Below are 14,674 nucleotides of genomic sequence, written 5' to 3'. Positions count from 1 at the left end.
TGCGTGTGTGTGAGAAGGGGGAGAGAGGGAGAGAGAGCCGGAGAGGTCGAAGCGGTGGGAATGTACTGTAGCACTGGCTGGGAAGAGCGAAGGTTGTCCGGCCAAATTCGAGGTGTTTGCTCGCTTCTCCCTGAACCAAAACCCCTCCTCCTTCCACACGGACAGACCCGCATCTGAAGCGTATGACGGCGGCTGCGTGAACACTGAACACGGAGCTAAACTGGAGCTCCACTGCGGTGTGATAGTTACTCATGTAACGAGGATGTCCAATGGTAAGTAGGCTGCCTCTCTTAAGCTTTTCCCGCGGCGGTGCTGGGAAACTGCTCTGCACAGTGTTATTGTATTTGGTGCTGCTCGGATAAACTGAAACGCAGTAAGAGGATAGAGCAGTCGGGGGGAAATGCCAACAGCTGACTTGTACTACAATGTTTTGCTGTGACGATTGCGGGACTGCAGGACTGTAGACACGAACCCTTGGTCGTAATGCAGGCAATTCATTTACACTTTAACGTGTAGCAGCGATTAGGAGGCAAATCAGCTGTTTTACACTATTTTCGGATTGGCCCACAGCATCCTCGCCAATTTCTTCTCTCCCAGTGACCTGTTTGGAGTCAAAACATAATGACGTACACGTTAAATATTGAGGGAGACAGGCCCAGTATGTGGACCCCGTTATCTCTGTAAACTGGGCTGCACATCCCTGCGATATCAGGATAGGATCCACTGCCAATATTGAAGTTGCGGGTTGTTTTACTCCTGATAAGTTGGCGAAGAAGGTGATGTGTGTCTAGCTTTACTTTTTTTTCTGCAGCCAACATACTCCATGCTGACTTCAGGCTATCCAGTGGTACAGTGTCTCCATGTGTAGTGCGGTTCAAGAGGCTACATTTGAACATGGAGAGCTGTCGCCTGTAGGCTACTTGGAGCGTCCTGTTATGTAATGCGCTTCGGCCGACTGCCCGCATCCAAACAGCCTGGGCCTACACGTGTAAATGCTAAACATGTTTTTTATTTATTTTTAAAGTCAGGCCCTTGTTTGCAATGGTGACAGGAGTGATGCCGAAAATGTAAGATTTTGCTAATCTATAATGAAATCTAAACGAAAGCATCACCATCATGTTCCGTTGTTATGCATGCATGCAGGACGGCTGACTGAAATCGGCCCATATGTGGCTCAGAGATTATATTCATATTCAATGGCAGATGCATGCATGTACAGATGGTATTACATAAGAGCCGCATGCTGCTGCCTGACCTATCGTTTAAGTATCAAAGGTGAATCGAGGATTACGGTTATTGCTGCCGGTATAAGGTGAACTGGTCATATATTTGGATTATCCCAGACTGGGTCATATGCTAATCATGCTCTCAATATATATAAAAAAAAAATGCTTATAGGAGTAGGCCTACTAGTGTATATTATAATTTGACTGAGTTAAATAATAAGGTATTCAGGAAAAGCTTTTCCAAGCAGCATCAGATCTTTAATGAAAATATGTATTCCCCTTTCCACCTCTAATTGAAAAGTCACCTTTTTCAATTAGATTTGTTTTGTGTTTTGTGGTTGATCATCTCAAATTACAAGCTGCTGTTGATTGTAAACACGGCCATGTGTACAGTTCATGTGCACTCTTCCCACTGTTTGTCTCAGCTCAGTATGCCTGGCAGAGATTTGCTTATTACGTTTAGAGGTTAGCAGTGTCCTTGACATGTGCTGCCAGAAGCCAGCAATAGTGAGTCATCAAAGCTAATGGGGAGGCATGGAAAATGTAATCTGGACTGGAGAGCTCTTGATCCCTGATGGTGCCCCCTCAGTAGGCCTTTGTTGTCAAATGGAGCACACCCATTTCTGCCCACTCAAGATGTTAGGGGCAGATTGCCGTGATAGAGCATAGCGGAGTGCTGTCCACCAAGAAGAGCATCCCCTAAATGTTCAAAAATCCAGCAATCAGTGAAAGGTTTGTTGAAATAGGACTGTGTTTAACTCTAAAGTTTGATGGTGAAATTGACCGGTTGGCAGCAGCTGCATGAGGCAGTGATTGTCTGAGATTTTGTTGTCACAATCCAGTGTTTTGCAAACAAAACGGCAAATAGTTCCCATGCAAATGCTGTTCCAGGCTGATGGGGGAAGGTGATGAAGGAGACAAGCAATTTTCTAGATATTATTTCCTGCCTCCGCTATTATTTGTTAAACTTTTCGCCAGAGAATTATACACAAATACATGCACACGCAAACATAAATAAACAAATGTACCCCGTCAACAGATACAATGTTTTTCTTTATGTTTATGTATCCATAATGATCTTGACCCTCAGGTGTTATTTCCTCCGGCAGTGTTAGCTCAATAACATCATTTGTGTTGTTTTTGTATTTTCCCAGGAAAACAGGAAGTCTTTAGAGGCATTTGGGGGTGTATTGGGCTGACACACTGACTGTTTCTATAAAGAAGAACTGCTGAAACACGGATACACTTCTGATGCCTCGGGCCAGTCTGAGCTCATGGTGTGTGCTCGCGGGGATAAACTAGTGGCCTGGCCAAAGCGTGCTGTGTTGCTACACACCATAAAGCCCACACAGGTGAGAGGATCCTCATTGTTGTCGTTATCTCTTCAACTGACATTAAGTTTGAACGTTTTGGAACAAATGTGCGATTACTATAAATGACAATGCAATCGGTTTATGATTCATTATATTGGAAAGAATGATAATTTTTGCATCATTATTCATATTTTAATAGAAAAATATAATAGAATGATCATTATGTGATTTATTTTTGTAGGCTGGAAAATCTCTGCAGCACCACAATAAGTAATTTAGTATTTTATTTAGTATTTTGTCATTATTTGCCTTCAAAAATTATTGTGCCTCCTGCGACATGGACGTCCACTGTTCTGCCCTATTTTGGATGCATAATGATCAGAACAAATGCCACAACTTAAGCAATGTTTGTCTGTCTATGTTTCTTAACGTCCCTGTGTTTTGTTCAGGATGTCGTGGGCCAGAGGCCTCTTTGTAGGCAGAGTGGATGAGCGGAAGACAGCATGGGGAGAGCGCAATGGCAAGAAGAGGAAGGACAGCTCGTCGCTGTGCAACCCACACTACATGAGCTGCCTGAGGGACCCAGAGGACCTGGAGCTCCCTAATGCGACCCCCCAGCATTACCATTGTGGGGCAGGCACCAGCGGGGGCAACTTCGGCGTGCGCTGCGGCTGGCAGGAGGACCACTACGGGAAGAGGATGGGCGGCGGGGATCTGGGTCTAAAGGCTGTGGACCTGGGCTTTGATGATGGCGACCTCAAGGGCAGAAAAGAGGAGGAATCCGGGGAATTAGCAGAGACCGGCTGCAGGGCGATGAGTGCAGCAGACTGCTGGATGCGGGTAATGTGGGTTTTCCAATCTAAGAAATTTCAATCTGCCAAGCTGGAGCGTCTGTACCAGCGCTACTTCTTCAGACTCAACCAGAGCTCTCTGACCATGCTGATGGGGGTGCTGGTGCTGGTGTGTGCGGTCATGCTGACATTCCACTGCATCCACAGCACTCCTGACGTGGCCTTCGTCTCCGTGCTCTCTGTGGCCATGGTTCTCTTCCTGGCCATGATGGTGGTGTGCAACCGCAACGGCTTCCACCAGGACTACATGTGGATTGTGAGCTACCTGGTGATCGGGGTGCTGATTGTAGTGCAGGTTTTTGGGGTGCTCATGGTGTACCCCCCCAGTGCTTCAGAGGGCATCTGGTGGACGGTCTTCTTCATCTACATTATCTACACGCTGCTGCCGGTCAGAATGAGAGCTGCTGTGGTTAGTGGAGCCGTGCTGTCCACCATTCACCTGGTGACCGCCTGGCAGCTCAACCAGGAGTACAAGTTCATTTTCAAACAGGTGAGTGACAGCATGTACACACAGAACAACAGCTCTGACGATATAATGGATGGGAATATCTGCTAGTGTTATTTTAGTTTTCAGTCACGGTACATTTCACTGTGATATCAACAACGTTATAGTGATTAGAGCTGACACAATTAATATAAACCAATCTGGTATTTGCTTTTTCATTTAGGTCACATTTCAAGCTAATTTGACTGTTTCTGGATTTTCCCATGTCATGTCATTTTAAACAGATTGTCTTTATGTCATTGGACTGCTTTTCGTTATTGGAGTGAATTATCACGCATTTCTGAATTTTTTCTAAACAACTAATCTATTTGAACGGCCTCAAGGCAATGTTTTGTGAAAAAAGGTTCAGTTAATACAAGGCTACAATCTGATTTATACAAGTCATCCAGTGGGAATCTCCCACAGTAAGGGTCTTTTTGTACACATTTCCCATCATACTTTCACACTAAAAATACACTGAAAGATACTAACTCGAGCTGTCTGACTGCTGAACTTTGTTATCCGTTATGGCTGAAACCAATGCATTTTTAGCAAAACAAGGACAGTGCATTTTGTTCCATCACATGAAGTCTATTCATTTATTTCATTTAATCGCTTATTTGGCAGGGACAATGCACAGTAATGAACACTTAAAATATTAAAATGTATCAAACGTAACAGTGCCAGATTTAGCTTTGAGCTAATTTCCATCCGCAGTCCCTCACATAAAACATTTAAGAAAATTACATTTTACAAACATAGCAAAAACAAAATACATGATATGCAAAAAGTGCAAAAGAGCAAGAGCAGCATACACAAGTATTTATGACATGGTAATACATGGTATTATGGTTAGCAAGAGTACAGAGAACAATAACAGCAGCTAATGACACATTTCATTTCACATTTACATATGTTAGTATTGTTTTAATAATCAATCTTTCAATAGTTGTACACATACAATGTGTTTGTCAAATGATTTCTAGATATATCTTTTTGACGATAGCTATTGCTACAGTACAGCCATTCTCAGAAAATGAAATTGGACATTTATATTCATGAGAGAACAAGGCGCATGTCTCAGGCTCGTGCTAGTACGGGCCCACTATTGTCACCATACAACTGAGCACAATGTTGTTACTGTATTCACAAGTAGAAACGCCCTACTTTCTCTTCCCATCAATATAGGGCAAACAGTGTACAGACTCCTAATCCCTTTTCCATGTCAAAGGTGCCTTACTAAAAGTAGATGGTGCTGTGGATCTCAAATGAGATTTTTAATGAGCCCATGTTTTGTGCTGTAGGGCTCTGTTGGGGTTTGTGGAAGGTCATCCGGGTTGAATGTGCCCGTTTAGCTGCATTGTGGAGTAATGTCATGATAATGTTGCATAGTGCCATTCAGGCCGCAATTCTCTAAAACAAAGAGGCTATTGTAGTCAAATGAAACAGGCTGGGGTGGGATACCCGGATTGTGCAATGAATTTGATGGAAAACAGGATGATTACTTCTTCATAGTGGAGGCTGTGGAAAAGAATCAAAACTGAATTATACAATTAGAGATGGCCTCAGCTCCAAAACATTGAAACGTTTCTTTATTCGTTTTTTTCTCTTGCATGTGCTGTCAGAGTTTTGTATTAAATTTGTACATTCATGAATTTGCTAAATGTCTACAGCAGAAGTAATGAATGACCTTTTGTAAGTCTAGCCATATTTGCCTGAACATTGGATGTGTTTTTGCTATATTTGAAGCTCATATTTATAATTTCATAATATATCAGACAAGAGAAAAAAAACATTTAAGGTTTCCAGTTCATTTCTTTTGACCAAAAACCTAAACCCTTCAAGTTGTAATGATATGAAACATGGAAAATATGCAAACTCTGATATTTGGCTTCTTTTCTTGACAGACACAGATTTTGAAACTGTTGATAATTTGTCCATTGATCAGGCATTGAAAAATCTACTTTCGTTACAGCTTTAAACCTTTACGTAAAACCCAGATGTTCAACCAGTGATGCTTATCGATACATTATGCCATTTACTAAAATACATTTTGATGTAGTAGGAAAAGCACAGATGTAAACAATAAAATGAATGATGGCTGTATTTCAGAGTCCTGGTAGTGTTCATGCTGGCCCGCTGGCCCCCCTTCTGGACCACTGGAATAGAAATGAGCCATTGTTTTTTATTTCATGTTACATCTGTGATTTCCCAATATAACAACTAAAACTACGATATGGGTTATATCCTTTAATCGTTTTACTGACTCTATGTATCCCTCTATTTACCCTCTATATAATTGGTGCCATAGGTCAACACTCCAATAGCAGCTGTGTAGTGTAATATGTCCACTACCTTACTCTAGTACTTCTGTCCTGTTTCATTGAACAATATTAGTGTCTCCATCATGATGTTTCAGAGGCCTTTTGAACCTTAAAAAGAACACTATCACAAACTTAAACACATGATTTCCACCCCTGTTTAAAGCCGTCATGCTTGAAGACAATGCCACAAAATAACCTGAAAAACACACATGGGCTGAACAATGTGACTCTGGAGAGACATGTGACATGTGATTAGGGCTGAACGATTAATCAATTTTGAATCGAAATTGCGATTTCAAATGATGCGATTATCAAGTCACAAAGCCTGCGATTTTTTTAACATTTATTTATTTATATTTTTTAACTTTTTTTTGTTGTTGTTTGTCAGTCATCCACACCAATCAGAAGTGCTGTGCTCCACATGTACCATCCATTGTTAACCAATCAGAAGTGGCCCATGATAGAAGGTGATAGACAGATTCATCCAATCAGCTGCCAAGTATTTTTGAAAGTGCCTGCCCTTTTCCAAATGGCTTCCAATGGAGCTCTCCTAGATGGTTTGGTGAAACAAACCATCTGAGTCAGGTTAGTAATGCTCCATCACATGTGTTACATGTACATCTATTACAGGGTGAATCTTAAACTGAAGCTTGACTTTAAAGCAACCCAACGTAAGATTCATGTAAGTTTAGTTATTTCACTCGTAGCTCGGGCTGCGGGTGTGCTAGAGACGGAGATATGGCCGCATTTTACAATAAACTTCCGTTGGGTTGCTTAAAAACAAATATCGCAAATCGAAATCGCAATATCTGTCAGAAAAATCGCAATTAGATTTTACCCCAAAATCGTGCAGCCCTACATGTGATTCTCTATCAACCATCGCTATTAAGCAACCAGATGAATGTGGAGCGAGTCTGAATAGGGCAATATTGACATAACTCTACTGGTCCAGTGAGCTTGTGTGTTAAGTACCCATGGCCTAGACTAGACAGCGTGACAACAGGAACATTGGCCTGTTGCCTGTGTGATCTCCAGAGCTGGACTTCTGATGGACCGCTGCCCCGCCTGCAGGCTTGGACCCCGAACACTTTACTTTTCAACTCTAAGCAATCAATAATGGGACATGGGCCTAGTTCTGTTTAACTAGAGGGCCTCTCTCTCTCTCTCTTTCTCTCTCTCTCTCTCTTTCTTTCTTTCTTTCTTTCTTTCTTTCTTTCTTTCTTTCTCTCTCTCTCTCTCTCTCTCTCTCTCTCTCTCTTGCTTGTAATCTTAGGTTTGCGTAGGGTTGTGGACTGCTGTTATCAGTAGAGATGGGATGATATGTGAGTTTATTGCCGATCAGGTAAAAACATTCACAGTATGTTAATCGAGAGGAATTTCGCATTAGTGAATTGAAAAGCTTACTAGCTCTCTTTCTCAGTGGAGGAGTACAAAATACAGGAATTCAGGTGTAAGAAAAAACTGGCATACAAGAAGTTGCTATTTTATTCTTTATTCATGCATAACATATTCAAGAGTGTAAAGTGATTCTCATATGTTAAGAGCCATTTTAAGAGTGTTCTTTCTTTTTTAAATAACGTTTTTTGGGTAGGGTTAGTGAAAATTGAAAATGGGCCTCTGCAGTTAGGACTCAGCCTTTGCACACGAGTCACCAGCTCTATTAGTTGACCTCCAACATTTTTTAATAATGTTTAAATTACTATCTGAATAATATTGTGAACTATTTTGACCAGAATAATTTTGACCAAGAGTATTTGTTTATCTATATTTATCAGCCTTATCTCACTCATCTGGATATCTTTTTAGATGAAGAGGAAATTCATTGTCCGCTCTCAGTCTCAACAGGTGTCTCTTGTCTTGCTTCAAGCTACTGAGAGTTATGAATACAGAAGGACTCCATTCAGTATGTCACTCTCTGTATTACATCACATCAGCTCACACAAACTCTGTGGCTCCTGGCGTCACATGGCCGGACTCTGGGATCTGGGAACGCTGGTTTCTTCTTCTGGGATCTCATCATCCCTCAGCCGTTTCTGTGTCCCAGACTTGTTTTTCCCTTATCTGAACGTTCCCTGTGGAGATGTATATGCAGTATCAGAGCTGAGAAGATTTGTAACCGATGATGGCGAAGACAAAAGAGGTCTTTGTGAGGGACCTCCACGATGAAGCCAGGGGGGTGTGCGGGGGTTACAGTGGTGACAAGGGGACGGCCACGGATGGAGAGTGTGAAATAATGCTGGCCTGACGCACACGGCTGTAAAAGAGCAGCCACTCTCTTCTCTCTTTCCACTTTTCTTCCTCTTTTTTTCTGTGAGTCATAATTCCTCTTTCACAAAATCGCCCTCAGATGGAGTGGCCTTTTATTTCTCAACAGGCGGAGATTGATCTCACGCTACTCATGGGAATTGTTTCCATGGATCTCCATGTTTCCCACTTTGCTCTAAAGGGCCTTGTCTGACAACATTAAAGAGATGAAGGTATCACTTTTATCAGAAAGAAGCAAGTTAGGCTTCAGGGGGACCTCGTTCGTTCTTTCGGGTGGCAACTTGTTTGAATGAAGTCTGGAGTAAGTTTGGAGGGACTTAGCCTTAGGCCTGACCCTCACCTCCTCAGTGGTGTACCACCGTGGCCTGTAAACAAACCTCTGTTTAGAGATGAACTTGAAATGTCATGACTGGGTGGCTTGTGAAATTCTTGAATAATATTTAATTTCTCTGATCCAAACTTGACTTTTACACAACTTCATCCGTTTATATTTCACTCACTTAGAATCCTTTTCATCAAATTAAATTCAAATACATATCCTGACTCCAAGGTGTGTTTAAAAGCTCTGCATATACATTTAGTCGCTTTGATGATGCTAGGGATGTACCCCTTATCTTAAAATGAGCAGGATTCCTACTGCTTTCTTCAGCTTACTTGTGTTTGGCACACTTTATCCCTCGAACTGCATTTGGTTGAAAAAGTCTGCTGCAAGCTTCTCTGACAGCTGACGTTGTGGAAGCTGATTTACTTTAAGCTTTGACAGTTGGCTGATGACTAGCAATCATAGTTTTTCCAATCAAAGGGCATCTGGAATTTTGTGTCTTCAAAATTCCTATTATTGTTTGATCAAATTAATGTTTGTTCTTGTGCGGTTTTTCCTGACATTTCTGCTTCTAAGCAACACTGAACATCTTGACATTGAATCTTCACTCCAACACATGAATAAAGCTCTCAGAGGGCTGCTTGTGTTTCAGTAGCTTCACGTAGCTTTTACAGTAAGCTTGCAATATTTCGAATGGACGATGTTCAGATTATCGGAAAACATCTTCACTTTTATCACCCACTGCATGTTGGTAAGGGAGTGAAGAACGTAATGCAGTGGGATTTGAGAGATTGACCAAATGTATAAGAGTACTCCTAAGTAGGGCTGCTCGATTATGGCAAAAATCATAATCTCGATTATTTGGGTCAATAATTGTAATTGCGATTATTCATTGACTTTGAAAACATCCATTTATTGGAGAAAAAAAATGTGAATAGTATGTTTTTAACAGTTGATTATCGTGAACTTTAAGTATAATTCAACTGAAAAACCCCAAAAAAAATAAAATTATATAAAAAATAAAAAAAGTAATAACAATAAAAAAAAAATCGTTTTATTTCGCTTACGTTGTTTTCGTAATCGTTGCAAGCCGTAATCGCGATTAAAATATGATTAATTGAGCAACCCTACTCCTAAGTACGCAGAACATGTTCCCTTTGCATTTATCTACCTCAGTTATGGTTTCATCTCGTGATGCCTAACACTCAGACTGTGGCTGGTATTCAGACACGTACGAACCAGTGCACACACATCACATGGTCCAAAACAGATGAATTTGGCCGTGTTGTTCTTATCTCACTCTCTCTTGTGGGTAAAGAACTTTGGCTTTGATACGTGTATTACCATGACTTAAGTATGAACAGCTGTGCATCCATACGCCTATATGTTTTAAGAGGGATTATGTGACTAACTGTGTCATTGTTTAGAGAATTGATATCCAGCGTGCGTGCAAGATGTCATACATGGAATATCAAGGAGCTAAACTGAAGTTGGTTCCTTTGTGCGCAGCAGGATATATTTGGATAATAAAATCCCAAATGCAGTCCTCTGAAGGGTGAGCTATTGACAGGCAGGTCAAGAAGAGAGTGAAGTTCCAAAGGTGCATGTAGTCTGTGCTTTTGTTATTGTGTGCGGATCCTGCACTAGAGGAGAAAACTGTTCATTTGGCAGATTGTTATGGGGTCAACGAGTGTGGGACTAGTGGAAACATACTGATCCCTCTGCTTTGTGCTGGGGGGAAAAGATACCAATCAATGAAATGTCACAGGCATGAGCAAGGCGTGCATAATGCATTTAGGCCAGTACATTGGTGTTACCTAAGAGAAAACTTAAAGCAACACGCAGGCTATTATCTATGATGTTTGCTTGGGAAGTGTGACAGGTGCCTTGTAGGCTTTTTATCGTTAGAATATTATCACTGTGGATTTACAAGATGTATTTGTAATATCTGGTTTATTAGCTTATTTTGAGAGCTGGGAAAATATTTTTACTTATACAATAACACCTGATTTTCTACACTTTTAGTTTTAGCATTAAAAACAAAATCCATTGTTTGTTGTCAGCATCAGTAATAATAAAGAACTAAATACAGCCTTTAAATGGCTCCATTAGATTAAATGCGATTTTATAATAAGACAATCAACAACATGTAATAGATTAAATAAGATTTCCTAAATATAGATCAGGAACATCAACACATTGTTACACAGAGAGACTTTGGCCAGCACTCAGAAATATTGAGATTTGAAACCCAGCTCTACAATATATCAGCAAATCTGGTTTAGTGTACACACACGGTCAGGAGAAGTGGAGTGTGTGATGTGTGTCTGTCTGTGTGAGCTTCATGGATCAGAGCTGCTCACTTGGCTGCCATCAAATGGTGAGAACCGATCATCAGGTACTGTTGGTGCCAAACAATGCAGTGGCTCAAATAATAGTTCCCCCTTTTTACTCCCAACCCCAACCCCTGTCAGAGAGGGAGAGCGTCGTCTGACTCATCCAGTTATTGTATTACAACCAGAGGCAATGATACTAAACCGGATAACTTCCACCACTATGGGTGGGAGCAATTAGGATTTAGCGATAAGCGGAGTATTGCTCTTAAAATAAGGACGATGATAAGTCGAATAACAGCCGGACTAATAATAGCTGTGCGAGTCAGGGTTGAGGAAGTGCAGGCTTCTAATAACAGCTCATGGTTTACTAGCAACTTGGCTCTTTGCAAAAGTAAATACAGGGATTTAAGGATGACTGCCATGGCGCAGCTCCAAGAGATATATATTAGGAATCCATTAGCAGTGTTAAATGTTCATCTGTGTGCCATGCAAGCCCCAAGGCTTTTAAAGGCAGTGCTACTTTGGATCCCTTGGAGATTAGTACAGCCCATCTGAGTTCTGGGGACATGAAGGTGAATGGCGCTCTCTGTCAAAGGTCACTGTCACACTATCCAACGGTCTTGTTATCCCTCTATCCCGGTTACAATGACACTGTCAAAGCAGCCACGTCATATGTTGGGCTGGTTATGCATTGGATTAAAGCTGTAATTAACAAACATGTTCACTGTCATTGTACAAACCTGCTGTTGAAATGCACACCGTCCTTATCTCTTTTGTCAATACATTACAGCCCCTCTTTACCCTGCGGAGCCTCATTAAGTTTCACCTGACAAACTTATTAAATGAAAAGAGCAGATCCTCCTAATGGTTTGCACACGGTTAACGGTTTTTCCTGTTTTAAGCACCAACCATTTGTGTCTGTCTTATTCACATTTTCTGTGAATGATGTCAGATACAATGCAAGACCCCGGCTGGTCCCATGATGTAATTTTACACACTCAGGGTTAATCCAAAGGAAGCTATGCGCCTCACGCCTTCACACGTCTGCAAAACGGTGTGTTGTCTTAATTTATCACGCTCCCTTGTCACATGTAAAAAATAAAAACTCTTCTCTTAGAAAGGGATCAGAAAAACTGTAAAGTTTTAATTTGGGATGAGGTGTGTCACAAGCATCTTCATGTTTTAAAGACCAGCAATAGCTGCTACACACATTTCCTGAAACATTCAATCTGCCTGAATCACAGATCATATTTGTTTTGTTATGTATATCCTTAAAGGACCAAGCAGAGGTGGTTCTCATCAATAAAAACCCTAAGACATTAGGGCTGAACGATTAATCGATTTTAAATCGAAATCGCGATTTGAAATGATGCAATTTTTTTTAAAAACTTTTTTGTTCTTCTTGTGTGTCAGTCATCCACACCAATCAGGGCTGAACAATGTGACTCTGGAGAGACATGTGATTAGGGCTGAACGATTAATCGATTTTGAATCGAAATTGCGATTTCAAATGATGCGATTTCAAATGATGCGATTATCAAGTCGCAAAGCCTGCGATTTTTTTAACATTTATTTATTTAAACTTTTTTTTGTTCTTGTGTGTCAGTCATCCACACCAATCAGAAGTGCTGTGCTCCACATGTACCATCCATTGTTAACCAATCAGAAGTGGCCCATGATAGAAGGTGATAGACGGATTGATCCAATCACCTGCCAAGTATTTTTGAAAGTGCCTGCCCTTTTCCAAATGGCTTCCAATGGAGCTCTCCTAGATGGTTTGGTGAAACAAACCATCTGAGTCAGGTTAGTAATGCTCCATCACATGTTTTACATCTATTACAGCAGGGGTGCCCACACTTTTTCAGCTTGGGAGCTACTTTTAAAATGACCACGCCCAAAAGATCCACCTACAGGGCCTGTAGTACAGGCCCTGNATTTCTTTTATTTTTTATTTTAAAGTTAGCCTATTGTGTCATACGGGTTCATGCAGTTATGAGGGGGCCTCACCTCCTCATCTGAAGTGCAAACGCGGCGCACTATTATACGATTATGCGGCTCAATTAGTGTAAGCGCGCCACAGTTTATCCGCCGTTTACTCTACTAGCACCCCCCCCCACAGATTGGGCAGGGCCTGTAGGTAGATCTTTTGGGCGTGGTCATTTTAAAAGTAGCTCCCAAGCTGAAAAAGTGTGGGCACCTCTGCTGTAATAGNGTGGTGCCCAATACGTCGATCGCAATGGTAGTGTGGGTAGATCGCATGGCAACTTTAAAATAAAAAATAAAAGAAATAAAATGTTTGTTTTTTTACCAATGCCATGCGATCTACCCACACTACCATTGCGATCGACGTATTGGGCACCACTGTATTACAGGGTGAATCTTAAACTGAAGCTTGACTTTAAAGCAACCCAACGGAAGTTTCATGTAAGTTTAGTTCTTTCACTCGTAGCTCGGGCTGCGGGGGTGCTAGAGACGGGAGTACGTTGATACGACCTTCCTAGCCGGAGATATGGCCGCATTTTACAATAAACTTCCGTTGGGTCGCTTAAAAACAAATATCGCAAATCGAATCGCAATATCTGTCAGAAAAATCGCAATTCGATTATTTCCCCAAATCGTGCAGCCCTATAAGACATACAATTACAGTTTCAGGTTGAAATATTCAAACCATGTGTGGAAATCAACACCCATGCTTTTATTCCTGTGAAAGCTGCTGATGTATCAGGCGTCACAAACATGTCACATGGGACTTTTCCTGAAGATGGCCTGGGAGGTGGATGTGTTACATGCATGAGTTCAGAATCAGCTCACCCTCGACCGAGCAGCTCATAGAAGAAAAAACTTAAGTTGATGCGGTTACCAAACTGCTCTGCCGTTTCTGCCGTTTAAACGGTAACCTGTTGTTCTTGTCCCCGTATTGATCTGTATGCTTTGTAGTAAAAGTCAATATAGTGTATGGTTGGGAAGGACAGTGGTTTAAACTGTGGAGTGAATGTTTGCAGATGCTTATATAACTGGACAGCGAAAATAAACTCTTGCATGTTTTTATTGGAGCCGCAGCATCTGGGCCACACACACCATCTCATTTAATTCTGTTACTCACTATTTAAAGACTTGCTAGAGGGGAAGAAAGGTCTAATTCTAAACAAATGTGGTACCATTTTGTCACCAGCAGACTTTTTCCCATTTTGAAGTTAACTCTTAACATTTCTTTTACACTTGTCAATGTGAAATGGTGGCTGTTGGTTAATGTTGTGCTTAAAATAAGATGGAAGCATTAGGAGCTGAAATGTGAATTCCTGGACGTTTAGCTCACACAGTTTAAGGTCCAGACTCCCTCACATAGTTCAAATCTGTGAGAGCGGCCAGCAGAGGAGTGAACGCAGCGGCTGCTTAGCTGCTCGGTGTATTAGGCAAATTAACCACATCTTGTGGTCCTGCAGCCGCCGTGCTGTAATTGCAGCTGGGCCTGTGAGGGTGTGAGGGGGCAGGAAGTGAGGGGTCAGTGAGGACACAGCTGGGAGGAGAGGGTTGTGTCCATCCCTGCCCCCCC

At 41.6% G+C, this 14,674-nt stretch overlaps 1 protein-coding gene across 1 annotated transcript in view; it reads left to right on the top strand.

The window, feature by feature from the left end:
* adcy6b (adenylate cyclase 6b) overlaps nucleotides 1-14,674 on the top strand; it is a 34,007-nt gene continuing 19,333 nt past the window's right edge. The window contains exons 1-3 of the mRNA XM_010797016.1: nucleotides 1-272; nucleotides 2,381-2,578; nucleotides 2,989-3,880. Of these exons, the coding sequence (XP_010795318.1) occupies nucleotides 2,990-3,880 (891 nt within the window). The 5' untranslated portion in view covers nucleotides 1-272; nucleotides 2,381-2,578; nucleotide 2,989. The remainder of the gene's footprint in view (nucleotides 273-2,380; nucleotides 2,579-2,988; nucleotides 3,881-14,674) is intronic.

This window comes from Notothenia coriiceps, unplaced genomic scaffold, assembly GCF_000735185.1.
Source record: "Notothenia coriiceps isolate Sejong01 unplaced genomic scaffold, NC01 NC01_scaffold00037435, whole genome shotgun sequence".
NCBI classification, from domain to species: domain Eukaryota; kingdom Metazoa; phylum Chordata; class Actinopteri; order Perciformes; family Nototheniidae; genus Notothenia; species Notothenia coriiceps.
Note: the sequence above shows the minus strand (reverse complement) of the source record. Positions and strands in the feature narration are given on the sequence as shown.